A 22,865-nucleotide genomic window follows, 5' to 3' on the forward strand; every position below is an offset into this window, starting at 1 on the left:
CTGCCTTTGTGTCAGTACTGTAAGATTCCCCCCCCCCCCCCCCCCCCCCCCACACACACACACACACACACACAATACATTAAATTAAGTCCACATTGACAGGAAATGATATTTGTTGTGTTTGGGGAAAAAAAGAGAAATCCACTGTCCTGTAGCAGTACGGTGACCCACCAACAGGGGGAGTCAGTGTCTGTGTCATCAACGCTTTGCATAGGAAGTAGTCACTGCTTTAGCAAAGTGCTCACAGTGGACCCGCCCATCAGGTCCAACACCCGCCTCCTTCAGCAGCTCATCCACTGAAAGCAAAGTGACACAGCTGTCAGTCATCATTGTGTCCGCTCTCTTCCAGAAGTGTCTCTGCTGAACATGGATCACACTGAGTTAGATGACATCAGAACAGAGCCTAACCAGGGACAGGACCCACAAACATGACTCACTACTGTTAGTGTCTGAATGAGTTTTTACAGGGCTCACAGCTCAGTGGGATATGAGCTGGACTACCAACATGTACACCTGGATTTGAGTCCTAGTCACACCAACCATCTGTGTCCTTGGACACTTTACCTGAATGGTCTCAGTACAGACCGCAGCTGGGGACCTAACAGTGATGGACCAGTAGCTTCTCATTTGCTTCCTGCTACAGGATCAAGGGACAAGCACCAGCACCAGCAGGCATCAGGACCTATACAGCTCTTTGGACAGACTTCAATATTTGCCCACAATGACTTTCCAAAAGCTGATAATTATATAATGCTGAGGTCTTGTTACTCCACACAGATATTATAAGTAACATCATCTACATAAAGGTAAGAGCTGTCATGGGTCACTATTTTGTGTTTTGGTTTGATGTCCACATTATTCTGTATTCTGGTGTTTATTCTCCATGTTATCCTGTATTCTGGTGTTTATTCTCCATGTTATCCTGTATTCTGGTGTTTATTCTCCATGTTATCCTGTATTCTGGTGTTTATTCTCCATGTTATCCTGTATTCTGGTGTTTATTCTCCATGTTATTCTGTATTCTGGTGTTTATTCTCCATGTTATCCTGTATTCTGGTGTTTATTCTCCATGTTATTCTGTATTCTGGTGTTTATTCTCCATGTTATTCTGTATTCTGGTGTTTATTCTCCATGTTATTCTGTATTCTGGTGTTTATTCTCCATGTTATTCTGTATTCTGGTGTTTATTCTCCATGTTATCCTGTATTCTGGTGTTTATTCTCCATGTTATCCTGTTATTCTGGTGTTTATTCTCCATGTTATTCTGTATTCTGGTGTTTATTCTCTGAGTTATACAGATCTGGCTGTATCCACTGTGGCGACCCCAAACAAAATGGGAGCAGCTGAATGGACAACAACATTCTATATTCCGTTTCATTTAATGTCTGACTCTACTGCAGTGATGTTATCTACTGTCGGTATATGTTTAGGGGTCACTGAGAAATTTAGTCCTTTTGCGAGCACCCTTTTCTGTCTGTGTAAGAACCCTGTTGGAGAGATTCTTTACCCAATTTTAACCCACCACAGAGAGGGTGCCCAGTGGACCTCAGTCTGCAGTTCATCTCCACCTTAAAGACACTAACCACAAGTTTGAGGACAAGGAAGTTAAAATCTTAGCCAGAGAAAAGAAATGGTTTGAGAGGGGAGTGAAGGAAGCTTTGTATGTGAAACAGTTGAAACCCAGCCTTAATCGGGGAGGGGGTCTGAGACACGATTTGTCCCATGTTTACAATGGGGTACTCAGGTCAAAGCAGTTTCAGTCTTTTGTTCATGGTAATGAGTCATTCATGCCATCAAGAGTCATCAGGAGAGGCGTCAGTCCCATCATTAGGAGGGACAGCTGCCCTGTCATTAGGAGGGTGCTAACTAGAGCACAGTAGGTGCTAATTAGAGCAATTGTTAGTCACTAGCCAGTAGCAGTCTGTCTCTTGGTAGGAGGGGTCTGGCTAGGTTTAAAACTCCAGCTTTACTGACTTCTGTTATTCTTCTCTAGAAGAGTCAAGACAGAGGTCAGACTACCAGAGCAAGAATTTTAGCTGAGGAAGCTTCTGTGATTAGAAGCGAAACATCCTCGCGTCAAGCAACCCAGTCCAGTTGAAGATTCAAGCTTCTCTACTTTGTATTCTGGTGTTGTTCTCCACATTATACTGTATTCTGGTGTTATTCTCTGAGTTATTCTGTATTCTGGTGATATTCTCTGTGTTATTCTGTATTCTGCTGTTATTCTTCATGTTATTCTGTATTCTGGTGTTATTCTCCAAGTTATTCTGTATTCTGGTGTTGTTCTCTGAGTTATTCTGTGTTATGGTGTAGTTCTCCATGTTATTCTGTATTCTGGTGTTATTCCCCATATTATTCTGCATTCTGGTGTTATTCTCTGAGTTATTCTGTATTCTGGTTTTACGAGGGCTGTCCATAAAGTATAGGTCCTTTTTATTTTTTTCAAAAACTATATGGATTTCATTCATATGTTTTTACGTCAGACATGCTTGAACCCTCGTGCGCATGCGTGAGTTTTTCCACGCCTGTCGGTGATGTCATTCGCCTGTGAGCACTCCTTGTGGGAGGAGTCATCCAGCCCCTCGTCGGAATTCCTTTGTCTGAGAAGTTGCTGAGAGACTGGCGCTTTGTTTGATCAAAATTTTTTCTAAACCTGTGAGACACATCGAAGTGGACACGGTTCGAAAAATGAAGATGGTTTTCGGTGAAAATTTTAACGGCTGATGAGAGATTTTGAGGTGATACTGTCGCTTTAAGGACTTCCCACGGTGCGAGATGCCGTCGTCAGCCTGTTTCAAGCTGAAAACCTCCACATTTCAGGCTCTATTGATCCAGGACGTCGTGAGAGAACAGAGAAGTTTCAGAAGAAGTCGGTTTCAGCATTTTATCCGGATATTCCACTGTTAAAGGAGATTTTTTTTAATGAAAGACGTGCGGACGGGTCCGCGCGTCGGGACGCAGCCGGCGCGGTATGGCGGCACAGGAAAAACACCTCCGTGTTGATAACCATTTGTAAAATCCAGGCGGCTTTTGATGGCTTTCAGTGGAGTGAGTATATGAGAAATTGTTTAACAGCTGGACATGTTCCAACTTGTCCTTAAGGCTTCCAACAGAGGTGTTTTTCCTGTGGCGGAGCGTCGCGGCGGCTGCGAGCCGACGCTGCAATCCGCCCGCACGTCTTTCATTAAAAAAAATCTCCTTTAACAGTGGAATATCCGGATAAAATGCTGAAACCGACTTCTTCTGAAACTTCTCTGTTCTTTCACGACGTCCTGGATCAATAGAGCCTGAAATGTGGAGGTTTTCAGCTTGAAACAGGCTGACGACAGCGCCTGAGAGCGCTGCACGACGTCTCGCTCCGTGGGAAGTCCTTAAAGCGACAGTATCACCTCAAAATCTCTCATCAGCCGTTAAAATTTTCACCGAAAACCAGCTTAATTTTTCGAACCGTGTCCACTTCGATGTGTCTCACAGGTTTAGAAAAAATTTTGATCAAACAAAGCGCCAGTCTCTCAGCAACTTCTCAGACAAAGGAATTACGACGAGGGGCTGGACAACTCCTCCCACAAGGAGTGCTCACAGGCGAATGACGTCACCGACAGGCGTGGAAAAACTCACGCATGCGCACGAGGGTTCAAGCATGTCTGACGTAAAAACATATGAATGAAATCCATATAGTTTTTGAAAAAAATAAAAAGGACCTATACTTTATGGACAGCCCTCATATTCTCTGAGCTATTCTGTATTCTGGTGTTATTCCCCGTGTTATTCTGTATTCTGGTGTTATTCCCCATGTTATTCTGTATTCTGGTGTTATTCTGTGTTATTCTGTATTCTGGTCTTATTCTCTGAGCTATTCTGTGTGCTGCTGTTATTATTTGTGTTATTCTGTATTCTGTATTCTATTGTTGTTCTCCATGTTATTCTGTATTCTGGTGTTATTCTCTGTGTTACGAGGTCTCTTAGAAAAGTAATGGACTTTTATTTTATGCAAAAAATATATGGATTTGATTCATATGTTTTTACGTCAGCCAAGCTTGAACCTTCGTGTGCATGCGTGAGTTTTTTCACGCCTGTCGGTTGCGTCATTCGCCTGTGGGCAGGCTTTGAGTGAGCACTGTTCCACCCCCCTCGTCGGATTTTTATTGTCAGGGAAATGGCGGAATGATTTGGGCTTTGTTCCATCATAATTTTTTCAGAAACTGTTAGAGACAGGCAGCTGGAAACCATTCAGAAAATTCATTTGGCTTTCGGTGAAAATTTTTTGGGCTTCACAGAGATTAAGGAGTGTTACTACCGCTTTAAGGAGGGCCCACAATGGCGCATGGCGCGCAGCGCTCCGAGCCGCGATCGACAGGCAGAAACGACCATTTCATTTCTAAACGGATCGCTGTATGGCTCCGGGACCATCGTGTGCAATTTCTCTGGTTATCACAAGAGCTGGACATCAGCTATTTTCCGGCAGATTTCACTTTTAACAAGAGACTTTGTCATGGAAAGCTGCGCGGAGGCTTCGCATGTCACGACGGATTCACTGATGGAGCGAGACAAAGAACACCTCCGTTCTGGAGTGTCAGAGGACAAGTTGGGACATGCCCAGCTCTCCACAATTTCTCTTATACTCACTTGACTGGTAAGCCACTGAAAGCCGAGATAGGCATGTCCCAACTTTGTCTCACTCCATCAGCGGCTCCGTCACGACACGCGAAGCCTTCGCGCGGCTTTCCATGACAAAATCTCTTGGTAAAAGTGAAATCTGCTGGAAAATCGCTGATGTCCAGCTCTTGTGATAACCAGAGAAATTGCACACAATGGTCCCGGAGCCATACAGCGATCTGTTTAGAAATGAAATGGTCGTTTCTGCCTGTTGATCACGGCTCGGAGCGTGGCGCCGTGCGCCATTGTGGGCCGTCCTTAAAGCAGTAGTAACACTCCTTAATCTCTGTGAAGCCCAAAAAATTTTCACCAAAAGCCATGTGAATTTTTGGAATGGTTTCCAGCTGCCTGTCTCTAACAGTTTCTGAAAAAATTCTGATGGAGCAAAGTCCAAATCATTCCGCCATTTCCTCGCAATGAAAAAACGACGAGAGGGGTGGAGCAGTGCTCACTCAAAGCCTGCCCACAGGCGAATGACGCAACCGACAGGCGTGAAAAAACTCATGCATGCGCATGAAGGTTCAAGCTCGGCTGACGTAAAAACATATGAATCAAATCCATATATTTTTTGCATAAAATAAAAAGGTCTGATACTTTTCTAACAGACCTCTATTCTGTATTCTGTTGTTGTTCTCCGTGTTATTCTGTATTCTGGTGTTATTCTGTATTCTGGTGTTATTCTCCATGTTATTCTGTATTATGGTGTTATTCTCCATGCTATCCTGTATTCTGGTGTTATTCTCCGAGTTATTCTGTATTCTGATGTTATTCTCCATGTTATTCTGTATTCTGATGTTATTCTCTGTGTTATTGTGTATTCTGGTATTGTTCCCCATGATATTCTGAATTCTGGTGTTGTCCTCTGTGTTATTCTGTATTCTGGTGTTATTCTTCTGAGTTATTCTGTATTCTGGTGTTGTTCCCCATGATATTCTGTATTCTGGTGTTATTCTACGAGCTACGAGGACAGGCAGGCTATTTGATGTGAATTGAAAACTCACACTTTAAAGGGACCAAGTATGGGAGGCTTGGACTAAACCCATGCATAAACATGCACCACCGTCACGTTACATGGCGCTACATGGGCCATATGTGGCTTGACGTGGATCATATGCAGCAACACGAGCCATTCGAGGCTGGATGGGCTCAAATGACAGGTCAGTCGTGGCTCATTAGAGGCTGATACCTGGCATATGCGAGGTACAGAGAGACACATAGAGGCTTCTTCATAGCGATACGTGATAGATTACAACGTGGATCATTAGTCAACTAATCACTGACAAATCCATACGTGGCTCATTATTCATGACTTTATTATTTGGTGGGACTGAGGCTTTAGTGTTGTTGGAGGACCTTTGCAAATGGTGCAATCTGATGTGAGCATGTATTCAGGGAACGCAAGGATTTACAATGTCAATTACCAAGGTCGCTGTTACTGGAGTTGTGCACAGAACTGCAGCCGGCCCAGCGTGCAATACGGCGAGGAGCCAGGGGTCGTCTGTGCCCACACAGGTGCTGACCACGCTGGGCTTCCTGGCATCAGGGGCATTCCAGGCCGATCAGTCAGGAGTGTGCCAGTCAACCTTGAGCCGAGCCGTGGCAGCAATGTGGAACACAATCATCCGAGTGTCATCCAGGTACATCACATTCCAACATTAAAGCACAATTTGCAGCGAGAGGCGGTTTCCCTTTAATGTGATCAGAGCTGTTGACTGCACACATGTTGCTATAAAGGCACCATCACATGATGAATTTGTTTTTGTTCATATGAAACAGTTTCATTCCATCAATGTTCAAATTATATGTGATTATATGTGCGATGGGGGGGGGGGCTGCTTGGTGGTTAAACAGTTTGTCCATGTAATTGTTCCTAATGATAACCAGCGTGGGCACATTTGAGCGTGGGCACATTCAAATATGTTTTTTTGTTGTTATTATTATGAATGTGTTTTCTTCTTCTTGATGGTGGAACTGGAGCTGCAGAGCTTCTTAATGAGCCCCCGACTGTGTTCAGTGTTTGTCAGTAAAAGTGTGTGTCATGTTGATGTCACACAGTCAGCTGCTGTGCACCTAATATCTTTTTACTTCAGTGTGTGTGTGTGTGTGTGTGTGTGTGTGTGTGTTGCTCTGAGCCTCAGCATTTACACACACAGACACACTCATTTAATTTCCGTTTTACATCGCAGTAAGCCGCGTGACAGAATGGCGAGCGAGCCACAGCTTCTGTGTTTTTGCACGTTGTCTCCAAAAGTCCTTTAATTTTTACACAACAACACAGAGACAACGGCGGACGTCATCAAACACATGACACCTCACACTTATGGTGCCGTCAGCACGACACAACCACACCATATGAATACATTTGCATATTCAGATGAAGGCGTGGCCAGGGAGGAGTTTGGTGTGTGCGCTCATGTCACACACACACTTTGATACATCTGAATTTTTTGTGCTTGCGCCAGTTTCTGGGTTTTGGCGTACGCCATGTTTCAGTGGGAAATCCACACGTCTTTGTACACGAGGGTCGTGGAGTTCATAAACTGGCCTTTGGTGGTTGGTGATGTTCTTGTGAACAAGTTCTGCCTTTGTGTCAGTACTGTAAGATTCCCCCCCCCCCCCCCCCCACACACACACACACACACACAATACACAATACATTAAATTAAGTCCACATTGACAGGAAATGATATTTGTTGTGTTTGGGGAAAAAAAGAGAAATCCACTGTCCTGTAGCAGTACGGTGACCCACCAACAGGGGGAGTCAGTGTCTGTGTCATCAACGCTTTGCATAGGAAGCAGTCACTGCTTTAGCAAAGTGCTCACAGTGGACCCGCCCATCAGGTCCAACACCCGCCGGCTGATGAGAGATTTTGAGGTGATACTGTCGCTTTAAGGACTTCCCACGGTGCGAGATGCCGTCGTCAGCCTGTTTCAAGCTGAAAACCTCCACATTTCAGGCTCTATTGATCCAGGACGTCGTGAGAGAACAGAGAAGTTTCAGAAGAAGTCGGTTTCAGCATTTTATCCGGATATTCCACTGTTAAAGGAGATTTTTTTTAATGAAAGACGTGCGGACGGGTCCGCGCGTCGGGACGCAGCCGGCGCGGTATGGCGGCACAGGAAAAACACCTCCGTGTTGATAACCATTTGTAAAATCCAGGCGGCTTTTGATGGCTTTCAGTGGAGTGAGTATATGAGAAATTGTTTAACAGCTGGACATGTTCCAACTTGTCCTTAAGGCTTCCAACAGAGGTGTTTTTCCTGTGGCGGAGCGTCGCGGCGGCTGCGAGCCGACGCTGCAATCCGCCCGCACGTCTTTCATTAAAAAAAATCTCCTTTAACAGTGGAATATCCGGATAAAATGCTGAAACCGACTTCTTCTGAAACTTCTCTGTTCTTTCACGACGTCCTGGATCAATAGAGCCTGAAATGTGGAGGTTTTCAGCTTGAAACAGGCTGACGACAGCGCCTGAGAGCGCTGCACGACGTCTCGCTCCGTGGGAAGTCCTTAAAGCGACAGTATCACCTCAAAATCTCTCATCAGCCGTTAAAATTTTCACCGAAAACCAGCTTAATTTTTCGAACCGTGTCCACTTCGATGTGTCTCACAGGTTTAGAAAAAATTTTGATCAAACAAAGCGCCAGTCTCTCAGCAACTTCTCAGACAAAGGAATTACGACGAGGGGCTGGACAACTCCTCCCACAAGGAGTGCTCACAGGCGAATGACGTCACCGACAGGCGTGGAAAAACTCACGCATGCGCACGAGGGTTCAAGCATGTCTGACGTAAAAACATATGAATGAAATCCATATAGTTTTTGAAAAAAATAAAAAGGACCTATACTTTATGGACAGCCCTCATATTCTCTGAGCTATTCTGTATTCTGGTGTTATTCCCCGTGTTATTCTGTATTCTGGTGTTATTCCCCATGTTATTCTGTATTCTGGTGTTATTCTGTGTTATTCTGTATTCTGGTCTTATTCTCTGAGCTATTCTGTGTGCTGCTGTTATTATTTGTGTTATTCTGTATTCTGTATTCTATTGTTGTTCTCCATGTTATTCTGTATTCTGGTGTTATTCTCTGTGTTACGAGGTCTCTTAGAAAAGTAATGGACTTTTATTTTATGCAAAAAATATATGGATTTGATTCATATGTTTTTACGTCAGCCAAGCTTGAACCTTCGTGTGCATGCGTGAGTTTTTTCATGCCTGTCGGTTGCGTCATTCGCCTGTGGGCAGGCTTTGAGTGAGCACTGTTCCACCCCCCTCGTCGGATTTTTATTGTCAGGGAAATGGCGGAATGATTTGGGCTTTGTTCCATCAGAATTTTTTCAGAAACTGTTAGAGACAGGCAGCTGGAAACCATTCAGAAAATTCATTTGGCTTTCGGTGAACATTTTTTGGGCTTCACAGAGATTAAGGAGTGTTACTACCGCTTTAAGGAGGGCCCACAATGGCGCATGGCGCGCAGCGCTCCGAGCCGCGATCGACAGGCAGAAACGACCATTTCATTTCTAAACGGATCGCTGTATGGCTCCGGGACCATCGTGTGCAATTTCTCTGGTTATCACAAGAGCTGGACATCAGCTATTTTCCGGCAGATTTCACTTTTAACAAGAGACTTTGTCATGGAAAGCTGCGCGGAGGCTTCGCATGTCACGACGGATTCACTGATGGAGCGAGACAAAGAACACCTCCGTTCTGGAGTGTCAGAGGACAAGTTGGGACATGCCCAGCTCTCCACAATTTCTCTTATACTCACTTGACTGGTAAGCCACTGAAAGCCGAGATAGGCATGTCCCAACTTTGTCTCACTCCATCAGCGGCTCCGTCACGACACGCGAAGCCTTCGCGCGGCTTTCCATGACAAAATCTCTTGGTAAAAGTGAAATCTGCTGGAAAATCGCTGATGTCCAGCTCTTGTGATAACCAGAGAAATTGCACACAATGGTCCCGGAGCCATACAGCGATCTGTTTAGAAATGAAATGGTCGTTTCTGCCTGTCGATCACGGCTCGGAGCGTGGCGCCGTGCGCCATTGTGGGCCGTCCTTAAAGCAGTAGTAACACTCCTTAATCTCTGTGAAGCCCAAAAAATTTTCACCAAAAGCCATGTGAATTTTTGGAATGGTTTCCAGCTGCCTGTCTCTAACAGTTTCTGAAAAAATTCTGATGGAGCAAAGTCCAAATCATTCCGCCATTTCCTCGCAATGAAAAAACGACGAGAGGGGTGGAGCAGTGCTCACTCAAAGCCTGCCCACAGGCGAATGACGCAACCGACAGGCGTGAAAAAACTCATGCATGCGCATGAAGGTTCAAGCTCGGCTGACGTAAAAACATATGAATCAAATCCATATATTTTTTGCATAAAATAAAAAGGTCTGATACTTTTCTAACAGACCTCTATTCTGTATTCTGTTGTTGTTCTCCGTGTTATTCTGTATTCTGGTGTTATTCTGTATTCTGGTGTTATTCTCCATGTTATTCTGTATTATGGTGTTATTCTCCATGCTATCCTGTATTCTGGTGTTATTCTCCGAGTTATTCTGTATTCTGGTGTTATTCTCCATGATATTCTGTATTCTGGTGTTATTCTTCTGAGTTATTCTGTATTCTGGTGTTATTCTTCTGAGTTATTCTGTATTCTGGTGTTATTCTTCAGAGTTATTCTGTATTATGGTGTTATTCTCCATTGGTTATTGTTGTTGTTTTCAAAGACATGCAGGCTCAGTGAATTAGAAACTTTGTAATTGTCCAGGTCTCCCTTTCCAAAGCAATCTCAATGGGACTAACCTGGTAAAAGAAAGGTTAAATTAAAATTAAATTACAATAGTTGGCATTTCTAATTACAATCTTATGTCAATCAAGTGACATAAGACTTGAAACTGTCTCAAACAAAGTGAGGCCTCATGCTGACAGTGGACAAATTCAAAGTCCAGGGGCTGGTCTGGACTTTGATCCCAAAAACTCCTGAATCTTTCTAATTAGTCCCAGGCTTCAGTCTGATCTTCAGTGTGAGGCTGTGAATAGTTATATACACGTGACTTCTTAGTTTTTATTTTTAATGAATTTGCAAAAAAACAAACAAACAAAAAAAAACCTTTTTAATGTTGTCATTATGGGATGTTGTGAGTTGAATTTTTAAAGAAAAAAATGAATTTACTCCATTTTGGAATAAAGCTGTAACATAACAAAATGTGGAAAAAGTGAAACAATGTGAATACTTTCAGGATGCACTGTGTGTGTGTGTGTGTGTGTGTGTGTGTGTGTGTGTGTGTGTGTGTGTGTGTGTGTGTGTGTGTGTGTGTGTGTGTGTGTGTGTGTGTGTGTGTGTGTAAGTATAGTATATATCTCAGAAGTCATATCACCACTAACAGAACAAACATTTTAAATTTGTTGCCCTCTAAACTAAGAATTACCATGAAAACATTTAAATAATGCTGCAAAACAAAATCTGATAAACATTATTATTATTTTAATTTTTTTGCAAAAAAATACATATTTCACAAAAGCGATGGGAAACATGAAAACCATAGTTATTTATTTATTTGAATGACAGATGAAACAGTGAGGAATGTGCTGGCGTGGACAGATGTGCGTGTCGTCTCACCTTCCCGGTCCGTCAGCTTCTCTCCCAGCCCCGTCAGTTTGGCCCGGAGCTCGGAGGCCAGGATGAAGCCTTTCTGATCCTTGTCTGCCATCCTCAAGGCTTCCAGGACCTCCTTCTGTGGCGCCTCCTGCTGGAACTGTCGGTACATGATGCTCAGGAAGCTGGAGAAATTCAGCTCCCCAGCCTGATCTGCAGCAGGAGACACAAAGACTGACCTTAAGCTGTCAGCGAGGCCAATCATTGCAAAAATCAAACAGGAAGTACCAGTCTGACAAAGCACCTCAAGACAGTAAACTCTGCTGATGAGTCCACAAGCCAGAAACCAGCACCAACAAACCACACTCACAGTCCAACCTCAGTAAAATGTATGGTGGCCATCCAGGGTGGCAGCATTATTTATTTGATCATAAAGATTCAGAATCAGAGTTGGACAAACACCAAAGGGAATGTGGTGAACTCGAACCCATGTTCATCCACGGACAGCTGTGCATGAATATGCACCACCTCTGAGATGCACCTCACGCTGACTGTGTGAGCACTGTGACACGTCCGAGGGGAATGCTCACTGACTGACGTATCAGCAGACATGTCCTCAGTCCAGTGTGTCACAGCTGAAGAAGTAATGACACCAGTTGATCAAAAATCAGTATTAATGTCTGAAGATTTAAATCGGTTGAGATGAAAAAAATTAAGCTTGTTTTTTCTCTCACACGCACACACGCACGCTCACACGCACACTCGCTCACATGCACACCACAACTCACACCTTCAGGGGAGCTTTTCTAGCATCTCTGTGGAGGTTGGGGACACTGAACCAGAATGGACAATGTTCAAAGCCTCCATTGCTGAAGCTGCAGCAGGGAGCTGTGGCCTGAAGGTCTTAGGTGTCTCAAAGGATGGCAACCCTTGAACACCGTAGTGGACACCGGTGGTCAGGGAAGCTGTCCGACTGAAGGAGTCCTTCCAGGATATGTTATCTTGGAGGACTCTGAAGGCAGTTGCGAGGAACTGACAGGCCTGAAGAGCGGCAGCCTCTGCTGTGGGGGTAGGCAAAATAGCAGGTATGGGAGGAGTTCGGAGTAACCATGGAGAAGGACTTTTGGTCAGCACCAAGGTGCTTCTGGCGGGCCATGATGCACCTCAGGAGGGGAAAAAAGGGAACCATCCAAGTTGTCTGCAGTAAGGATGGGACTCTGTTGACCTCAACTGAGGATGTAATCCAGCATTGGAAAAAAACACTTTGAGGAACTCCTGTCTTTTATAGTAGGGGCAGAGTTGAAAGTTGATGGAAGTCACTGAGGTAGTCAAACAACTCTGCAGTGGCAAGGCCCTGGGGGTTGATGAGATCCATCCAGAAACGCTGAAGGTCCTGGGTGTGAAGGGACTGTCTTGGATGAGACATCTCTTCAACATTGCATTGAGGTCTGGGACAGTGCCTAAGCAGTGGCAAACTGGGGTGGTGGTCCCCATATTTAATAAAGGGGACCAGAGAGTGTGTGCCAACTGCAGGGCCACCACACTACTCAGGCTTCCTGGTGAAGTCTACTTCAGGGTACTGGAAAGGAGGGTTCAGCGGATAGTCGAACCTCTGATTGAAGAGGAACAATGTGGGTTCTGTCCTGGTCGTGGAACAACTGACCAGCTCTTCACTCTCACAAGGATCCCGGAGAGTGCCTAGGAGTATGCTCATCCAGTCTACATGCCTTTTTTTGGACTTGGAGATGATGTATGATTGGGCACCCTGGGAGATACTGTGGGAGGTGGTGCGGAAGTATGAAGTGAGGGGGCTGTACCTCAGGGCCATCCAATCTTTGTACTCACAAAGCGAAAGCTGTGTTCGGGTGCTCGGCAGAAAGTCCGACTTGTTTCCAGTGGGGATAGGCCTCCACCAGGGCTACGCCTTGTCACAAATCCTATTTGTTCTTGATATTCATGGAGAGGATATCGAGGTGTAGTCGGGGGTAGGGCACTTTCCAGCTTGGTGGGCTCAGAGTCTCATCACTGCTTTTTGCAGATGATGTGGTCCTGTTGGCTTCATTGGCCTGTGACCTCCAGCTCTCACTAGACTGGTTTGCAGCCGAGTGTGAAGCAGCTGGGATGAGGATCAGCAACTCTACAGTTGTATGCAAAAGTTTGGGCACCCCTGATAATTTCCATGATTTTCCTTTATAAATCATTGATGGTCTTAAACAGAAATTTCAGTTAAATGTATCATATAGCAGATGAACACACTGATATTTGACAAGTGAAATGAAGTTTCTAGTATTTACAGAAAGTGTGCAATAATTATTTAAACAACATTAGGTAGGTGCATAAATTTGTACACCCTAGGGTTGCGTATCGAGAAACCGGTTCTTTTCGGGTATCGTTAAGAATTGATTTGATCCACCAACATCAATAGCCTTTTTGCTTAATGATTCCCTTATGGGTCCTTCACAGCAGCCGTTGTTTTTGAGGGTGTTTGTGGGGAAAATGATCATTTCTCCAATGAAATGAAGTGAAATAAAGTTTCTAGTATTTACAGAAAGTGTGAGTGCCAACATGGGAGCCTCGAAACAACTCTTAAATGACCTGAAAAAGACTGTTCAACATCATGGTTTAGGGGAAGGATACAAAAAGCTATCTCAGAGATTTCCGCTGTCAGTTTCCACTGTGAGGAACACAGTGCAGAAATGAAAGACCACAGGCACAGTACTAGTTAAGGCCTGAAGTGGCAGGCCAAGAAAAATCTAAGATAAGATGAACTGAAGGATGGTGAGAACAGTCCATAGTCAACCCACAGACCTGCTTAAAAGACCTACAACATGATCTTGCTGCAGATAGTGTCAAGTGATTGTGTCAGTGCACCACATCAGAGCGCAACTCGCCTGATCGATTATAATGAGATGTGAAATCGATCATAAACATACTTTTACAGCTACTCCTAAGAAGGAATGAACATGCAACTGTTTTACCAAGCTATTACAATATAAACATAACAATTACCTTTTAGGCTGTTTCAAATGTGTTCTCCACCTCATTCAGTGCACCAGAGAGAAAGAGAAAAAAAGCTGCAGCTGGAGCGCTCCTCTGTGATTCTGGAAACAATTAGAGGCATTTTCAACAGCCAACTCTGAGAAAAAATGATTAATTCACTACGAAATAATTATTTTATATATGCAGCGTCCAGCATCCAGCACACAACGTGTGGCACCCAGTGAAACAAAACACAGCATCAAGCTGGGAACACAGCGGGTGGCATCATCACAACAATGCCGGTGCAAGTGCGCGGATCAAATTTGTGCATGCCAGGGCACCTTTACTGTATGGTTGTGACACTTTCATGCTGCCTTGGGATGGGAATTGATAAGGTAATCGATCAGTAATCAGACTGATAAGAAAAATCACTAACAACATTGATAAAAATTTATCAATTCCTGATCAATTTCTTGTGTGACAAAATGTTGGCTAACGCTGGTTTTCAACATCAATGTAGTTGCGTCTGTTGTTGCTCGATGCAGATTTCAGATGTGACATGGTGGCATTTATGAGTAGAATTTTTTTTTTTTTTATGTCTGAATGCATGATTCCCACAGACTGAAAATTTTGAAAGCACTTCTCAATTGGAACCGGTTCTTGATTCCCATCCCTGATGCTAATGTGCGACTGGAACCAACAACGAGGAAGCCAGAGCACCTGGAGGGAACCACACAGACCTGGGGAGAACATGCAAACTCCACACAGAAAGGCAGAGGCAGAATGTGATCCCACAGCCTTCTTGCTGTGATGAGCCAACAGTGCTAACCACTAAGCCACTGCGCCGCCCACAGAGAATTCAATAACAAGAAAAATTGTAACAACAAACATCGTGAGGATGATTTCAGGGAAAGATTTCCAACCTGTACCAGAGAGTTCTGGCTGGTTCATGGTGTTAGTCCAGATTTTAAAGAGCACGTCCACCTCTGAATGCTTCCATAGAAACTAAATACTATAAAGTTCTGAGTTCAACTCCTCAAAAATGGCCAAATGTATTTTGTCAACTACATTGTGCAAAAATAGATGATCAGGATTGACGACAAATGTGGACAAAGCAAATAAATAAAAGATGAAGGGGTAGAGGTTGTACCTATGTTGTGGTTTAGCAGGTGTCGCTGGACCTCAGCGGGTGTGGGACTCGACCCCAGACAGCGCATGACTGTGATCAAGTCCTGAGCTTCTATTTTGCCTCTGTGTTGGCGGTCGTAGAGTGAAAAACATTCCTTAAACTCTGCAATGACACGAGCAAACCACAGAAGGCAAAAATCAGACAGCAAAGGTTTGGAAAGAAATAGTGAAGAAGACGCAGCGCCAAACAGTCAAAATGACACCTTTTATTAACTCCATTAACTCAACTAATGATGTCCATCACTTCTTACCAAAGCTGGAGCAGCTTTAACCTTTGCCCTGTGTATGAACTGAAACGGTGCCTTAGCTCTGTTAAAGGCTCTGACCTCCACCGCTTTACAATGGCTGAGCATTCATTTATTCATTTATTTATCTTCAGGATGATTGATACCCACAGAACCCCGCTTCTGTCCAGAGATGACTTCAGTGAATACATTCTAAGGGAATTTACAAATAATTGTGTCACATCATCTGCCTTCAACTTCTGCTGCTTTCTCTCTGAAAATAATCTGCCGGTCAGACACAGAGAGAAAAACCTGCTGCATCGACTCACAAACTTGATTTTTTTCCTCAGTCATTTTCAAAGATGAGTGTGCACCACACAAGGGGTGTGTGGGTGTGTGGGTGTGTGTGTGTGTGTGTGTGTGTGTGCATGCTGTGGTTTTGTGTCGCATTTGTCTTACCATTAATCTCATCTTGTGTCATGAACTTGGCCTGGGATGAAAACAGAAGAAATTAATGCTGAGCAAGCAGAACACAGGCTGCAGGTATAATCTGGATGATAATCTTGTGTAAGGAGCTCACCATCGTGTACGGGCAGCGGGCTGAATCCTTAAGGCTCTCACCGGAAACTGATCCAGACCCGTGTAAAGTGAGGACGGCGGTGGATTCTGACGTCAGTTTGACTGCAGTTACAACAACAGCACTCGCATTCCTCTTCCAAAGATAATCCTGGAATCTCACACTGGGATTGATGTTCCATGTTTCTCACAATACATCAACTCCCTTCATATATATATATATATATATATATATATATATATATATATACACTCACTGGCCACTTTATAAGGTACACAATTAATTTTAAAAGTAACTTAGACTACTAGTTACTGTATTAGTTACTTTCACTAGCTTCCAACAACACCCCCCCACCACCTCAACATGAAAATGACCCGTTTTGCCAACACCCATGTTATAGTCACCCTCTCTCAACTTCAATGAACATACTTGTTTTAAAAAAATAAAATAAAGACATCTTTCTTGACCTCATATTTAACTGTTGACAGCACTGTAACAGTAAAACTTACAATTTATAATCTGCATTTTTTAGAAATGTAACCATTAAATTCTTTGTAATATTTTTCCAACATTTGATTTTTTTCTAAACATTTCAGTTGTTGAATCACTCAACAAAAATATAAACGCAACACTTTTGGTTTTGCTCCCATTTTGTATGAGATGAACTCAAACATCTAAAACTTTTTCCACATACACAATATCACCATTTCCCTCAAATATTGTTTACAAACCAGTCTAAATCTGTGATAGTGAGCACTTCTCCTTTGCTGAGATAATCCATCCCACCTCACAGGTGTGCCATATCAAGATGCTGATTAGACACCATGATTAGTGCACAGGTGTGCCTTAGACTGCCCACAATAAAAGGCCACTCTGAAAGGTGCAGTTTTATCACACAGCACAATGCCACAGATGTCGCAAGATTTGAGGGAGCGTGCAACTGGCATGCTGACAGCAGGAATATCAACCAGAGCTGTTGCTGGTGTATTGAATGTTCATTTCTCTACCATAAGCCGTCTCCAAAGGCGTTTCAGAGAATTTGGCAGTACATCCAACCAGCATCACAACCGCAGACCACGTGTAACCACACCAGTCCAGGACCTCCACATCCAGCATGTTCACCTCCAAGATCGTCTGAGACCAGCCACTCGGACAGCTGCTGAAACAATCGGTTTGCATAACCAAAGAATTTCTGCACAAACTGTCAGAAACCATCTCAGGGAAGCTCATCTGCATGCTCGTCGTCCTCATCGGGGTCTCGACCTGGCTCCAGTTCATCGTCGTAACCGACTTGAGTGGGCAAATGCTCACATTTGCTGGCGTTTGGCACGTTGGAGAGGTGTTCTCTTCACGGATGAATCCCGGTTCACACTGTCCAGGGCAGATGGCAGACAGCGTGTGTGGCGTCGTGTGGGTGAGCGGTTTTCTGATGTCAATGTTGTGGATCGAGTGGCCCATGGTGGCGGTGGGGTTATGGTATGGGCAGGTGTCTGTTATGGACAAAGAACACAGGTGCATTTTATTGATGGCATTTTGAATGCACAGAGATATCGTGACGAGATCCTGAGGCCCATTGTCCAAGAACATCACCTCATGTTGCAGCAGGATAATGCACGGCCCCATGTTGCAAGGATCTGTACACAATTCTTGGAAGCTGAAAATGTCCCAGTTCTTGCATGGCCGGCATACTCACTGGACATGTGACCCATTGAGCATGTTTGGGATGCTCTGGACCGGCGTATACGACAGCGTGTACCAGTTCCTGCCAATATCCAGCAACTTCGCACAGCCATTGAAGAGGAGTGGATCAACATTCCACAGGCCACAATTGACAACCTGATCAACTCTATGCGAAGGAGATGTGTTGCACTGCATGAGGCAAATGGTGGTCACACCAGATACTGACTGGTATCCCCCCCCCAATAAAACAAAACTGCACCTTTCAGAGTGGCCTTTTATTGTGGGCAGTCTAAGGCACACCTGTGCACTAATCATGGTGTCTAATCAGCATCTTGATATGGCACACCTGTGAGGTGGGATGGATTACCTCAGCAAAGGAGAAGTGCTCACTATCACAGATTTAGACTGGTTTGTGAACAATATTTGAGGGAAATGGTGATATTGTGTATGTGGAAAAAGTTTTAGATCTTTGAGTTCATCTCATACAAAATGGGAGCAAAACCAAAAGTGTTGCATTTATATTTTTGTTCAGTATAAGTAGTATTAGTAGTGGTAGCCGTATGAAAAATCATCTTCAAAAGTGGACCTTTAATCTAGGGGTGTTGTGGGGGGTGCCTTGTTGAGGTCAGAGGAGAATGAGCAGACCGGTTGAATGCTACCCAAGGTCAAACAGCCGCTGCTTGAAATCAAACAGCGGTCTGAGGTCAAACAGTGGCTGAGCGCGACCTTCTTGTAACACTGTCTTTTTCAATCATGGACCTTTCATGTTTGTATTTTTCCTCAAAAATCATATTAGGGGCAGAAACATTCAGCACTTGACTCTGGTGGTCTGTGGTTTTTGGACACTTTCTGCTGTCCCGCTCCACACAGACCACCAACATGTCAAACTGTCCAGTGGACACCTCTTGACTGTCCTGTTTCGTGCTGGAGGTTGGATGGCTGGATTTTGTTTGTGTGCACCGCTGAGTGTGTCAAACAGTAAGTAATTAGCACACAACACCTGAGAGACAAACTCATAAATTACTCATGCCTGCAGGAAGTGCGGTGCTGCCGCGGCGGCTTTACGGTCGTGTCTGCAGGAGGAGGAGTCAGAGGTCAGTGCTGTAACTATCAAACATCACAGAGAAAACAGCAGCGGTTCGATCCCTCCGGTATGATGCGTAATCACATCATCTGTATTGATGAGCACCACAGGCGGTAACAGTAAATTATTCACACCCGCCTTAAACACAGTTTGGGGTTGTGACCTTCAAAGGCTCACAGCAAATCAAACAGCAGCTACAATTACGATGAAGCAGCTTCTCACTGAAGACCATTACAGGACACAATCCAACCTCAGTCTACCAGGATACCAGTGTCGGGGTCGATGCAGGGTCAACACAGGGGTCAACATGCAAAGCCGCTCCTATGGAGAAGTACACCACATGAACGCTCTGATGATAAAGACTCTGAAAAGATACAGCTCGGAGCATCTGTGACAGACTGTTCAGGAGTTCTGGGTAAAAACAGTGAAAAAATAAATAAAGGGACAAAGGTCGATTTCAGTTTGTACAGGGGTCAAAACTTAAAGTTGCTCCAATTTTGTAAAAAAAAAAAAAAAAAAAAAAAGGAATGGAAATAAAGCTCTGGTCCCACTGAATAATGAGCCACGCAGCATGTTTTCTTTGCTACCAGAGGGTTTCTTCAACTATGGTGGGAGTTTTGTGGCTCTGAGTGGCTCTTACAGACATTATCTTCAGTTACCGAGGCTCCTCTCTGAGCGTGGCGCTGATTTCAAGATGTTCAAAATTTAGCAACAACAGCGTGGCGCAGTTTGTGCACGAGGTTTTAGAGGCGTGTGCGTGGTGCTTACGAGGCTGCTAAAAGCCCATTATCCGTGTGCCTGGCAGCTACGCAGGACCTGAGAGGCTGTTTTTGGAGCAGCTGCCCTCTTTTCCACCTGCTCTGTGCGCTGGACGCTGTATATAAAATAATTATTTTGTAGCGGATTAATCATTTTCTGTCAGACCTTGGATGCTGAAAACACCTCTAATCACTGCTGGAATCACAGAGGACTGTTTCATCTGGACTCTTTGTTTCTTCTCTTTCCTGCTTTTTCCCCACTCGACGACACACCCGCCGAGGAACAAACTCTGGTTATTGGCGACTCTGTTTTGAGAAATGTGAAGTTAGCGACACCAGCAACCATAGTCAATTGTCTTCCGGGGGCCAGAGCAGGCGACATTGAAGGAAATATGAAACTGCTGGCTAAGGCGAAGCATAAATTTGGTAAGATTGTAATTCACGTCGGCAGTAATGACACTCGGTTACGCCAATCAGAGGTCACTAAAATTAACATTAAATCGGTGTGTAACTTTGCAAAAACAATGTCGGACTCTGTAGTTTTCTCTGGGCCCCTCCCCAATCGGACCGGGAGTGACATGTTTAGCTGCATGTTCTCCTTGAATTGCTGGCTGTCTGAGTGGTGTCCAAAAAATGAGGTGGGCTTCATAGATAATTGGCAAAGCTTCTGGGGAAAACCTGGTCTTGTTAGGAGAGACGGCATCCATCCCACTTTAGAGGGAGCAGCTCTCATTTCTAGAAATCTGGCCAATTTTCTTAAATCCTCCAAACCGTGACTATGTCGGACTAAACGGGCCTGGACATGTGCTGGCTTGAGCAGGGGGACCTTGCTGCCCTGCAGGATTTTAAACCATGACAGCATCATGTGTTACTAATGTAATCTTTGTGACTGTGGTCCCAGCTCTCTTCAGGTCATTGACCAGGTCCTCCTGTGTAGTTCTGAGCTTTCTCAGAATCATCCTTACCCCACAAACTGAGATCTTGCATGGAATCCCAGACCGAGGCAGCTCTTTGGTCTTGGCTATGGTGGACAGGTTGGAGTGTGATTGATTGTGTGAACAGGTGTCTTTTATACAGGTAACAAGTTCAAACAGGTGCAGTTAATAAAGGTAGAGTGCAGAATAAGAGGGCTTCTTAAAGAAAAATTAATAGGTCTGTGAGAGACAGAAAATAAAAATAATAAAATGACACCTCTTAACAACGTTGCAATACAGACAATAAATACAATCTACTAAAACGTTTTTTCCTCCCAAAATGAGATGTCTTGCATTCTTTATAAACCTGACCTGCAGCACATCTGCAAGAGCTCAAAGATATGGAAAGGAAATGCTTTTGACAAAAACTAAACTGTCCAGAGATCAAGGATCCACCATGTAGAGTTTATTATGTCCAGAGTTTAAGGATCCAGTAACCAATTTCATATTTATTTACCTTCTCAATAAAATGTTCAATTTCAACTTAATCAGCTTCTAAAGCGCCAAATTACAACAAAAGCCGTCTCAAGGTGCTTCACACAGAACAGTTCAACATAAAAAATTAAAACATAACAAAATCAAAACTACTCATAAGAAAGAGAATAAAAATAGGTTTTAAGTCTTGACTTAATGTCCACGGACTCCGACTAAGGCCCATGTACTTGGTAACCCAGAATGAGATTGTCCACTCGTCCACTCAACAAACGTCCCCAGCCTTCTGGACATGATGAAGGGACTTGGGCTGTCGTACCTGGCTTTTCCCCTTTGGGTTACCCTAGAATGGACAATTTTTAGCTTAAATTCTCAAAAGCTGCCCCCCTTCCGCACCACATCCCCCACCCTCCGGTGGCTTTGCTCCCTCAACATTACCACTACGCTAATATTTTATTCTAGCTAGAACCCTGTTATCTGTATATAATTTTTTTTTCTTTGAAATGAAAACGTCCCTTCATGAACAGCGACATGACGTCACCTAACCGGGCAAAATATTGATGAAGTACCCGGATGTTAATGCATTTTCAATGGAGATCTGCGACTGAACACACTCAGAAAAATGCTCGCAAAATACGTGTTAAAATGCCATTTTGACCTGGATATCGAGCCAGTAAAATTAAATGACATTAAATTATGTCAGGAAAGTATTAAACTTACTCGGACACACACACATTCCCAAATATTAGTGTTGAAAGTTACACAGATCTGTGCTGTTCCAGCTGCTGAGGCGTCCTGCAGCTGTGTTCAACGCAGCTCCTAAAACCATCACAATACATTTATATATATATTTTTACATAATTGTACTTTATTGACCAAGTTTCATTCATGAAGTCAGTGGTGTGTGTACACATCTCTGTGTGTGTGTGTGACTGTGAGCGGCACAGCGCGGGTCATTAGAATCTCATTATTTTAAGGTGCAAATAAAAATAAAAAAATCCCCCGTCTTGTCGAACAATTTTAATCACTAACGACAAGTATTTTAACTAGACATTGGTCTAACAGTGGAAAATATCAAGTACACATAAGTGAAGAGTTAATGGTCCGTGTCATCGGGTGACACAGGTACGTCAGGAGACAAACAGCTGTTTATCATCCAAATATCACGGACAAAGTGACAAGAAGAACCAAAACCACTTACTTATGGAAGGAAATATTGTCTCCCTTCTTCCTCCGTTTGTGACTTTGCCAACATGTGCAGCTTTCCGGCATATTCCACCTGTTTCTTGAACTTCTATTCACACAAATCACTAACTTGCCCGGAATTAAAATGGTGACCACGCCTCCTTACTGACAGGATTTACTTCATGGTTTTCATTATGCTTTTGTTCTTATTTTGAAAGTTCAATAAGTGGACTGATATGTTAAACATGGTGCGAATTTACTGAACAAGTAGTTGACTTTTTTTTTGTTTTGTATATTGTTCTGCCACTTTTAATTACAGATTCATCCACACACGCCTGAATTTTCATTATTCTTCATTTGTTTGGCATTTTTTTGTTGAAAATTTAGCAGGTGAACACTGGTTGTGTTTAAAACAATATTGTGGTGCTCTTAATTCATAATGTGAAGTAAAACAGTATGCCATGGAAAAGAAAGTTTGATTTTTGCTTAATAAACTGTACTATGTGGTCAAGACTATTTCTATTTAGTTTGTCTGTATTAGCA

General features: G+C 43.7%; 1 protein-coding gene across 1 annotated transcript; it reads right to left on the bottom strand.

Moving 5' to 3' along the window:
- Positions 1-80: 80 nt before the first annotated feature.
- Positions 81-16,232, bottom strand: LOC117515010 (calmodulin-like protein 4). The gene is made up of 5 exons (XM_034175569.1): positions 16,169-16,232; positions 16,092-16,128; positions 15,371-15,511; positions 11,266-11,454; positions 81-296 (listed from the first exon to the last, which is right to left on the bottom strand). The coding sequence occupies exons 2-5, from the start codon at positions 16,111-16,113 to the stop codon at positions 199-201; spliced, it is 450 nt and encodes a 149-aa protein (XP_034031460.1). The 5' UTR covers positions 16,114-16,128; positions 16,169-16,232; the 3' UTR covers positions 81-198.
- Between the last annotated feature and the right edge of the window lie 6,633 nt (positions 16,233-22,865).

This window comes from Thalassophryne amazonica, chromosome 8 (genome assembly GCF_902500255.1).
Source record: "Thalassophryne amazonica chromosome 8, fThaAma1.1, whole genome shotgun sequence".
Classification (NCBI taxonomy): domain Eukaryota; kingdom Metazoa; phylum Chordata; class Actinopteri; order Batrachoidiformes; family Batrachoididae; genus Thalassophryne; species Thalassophryne amazonica.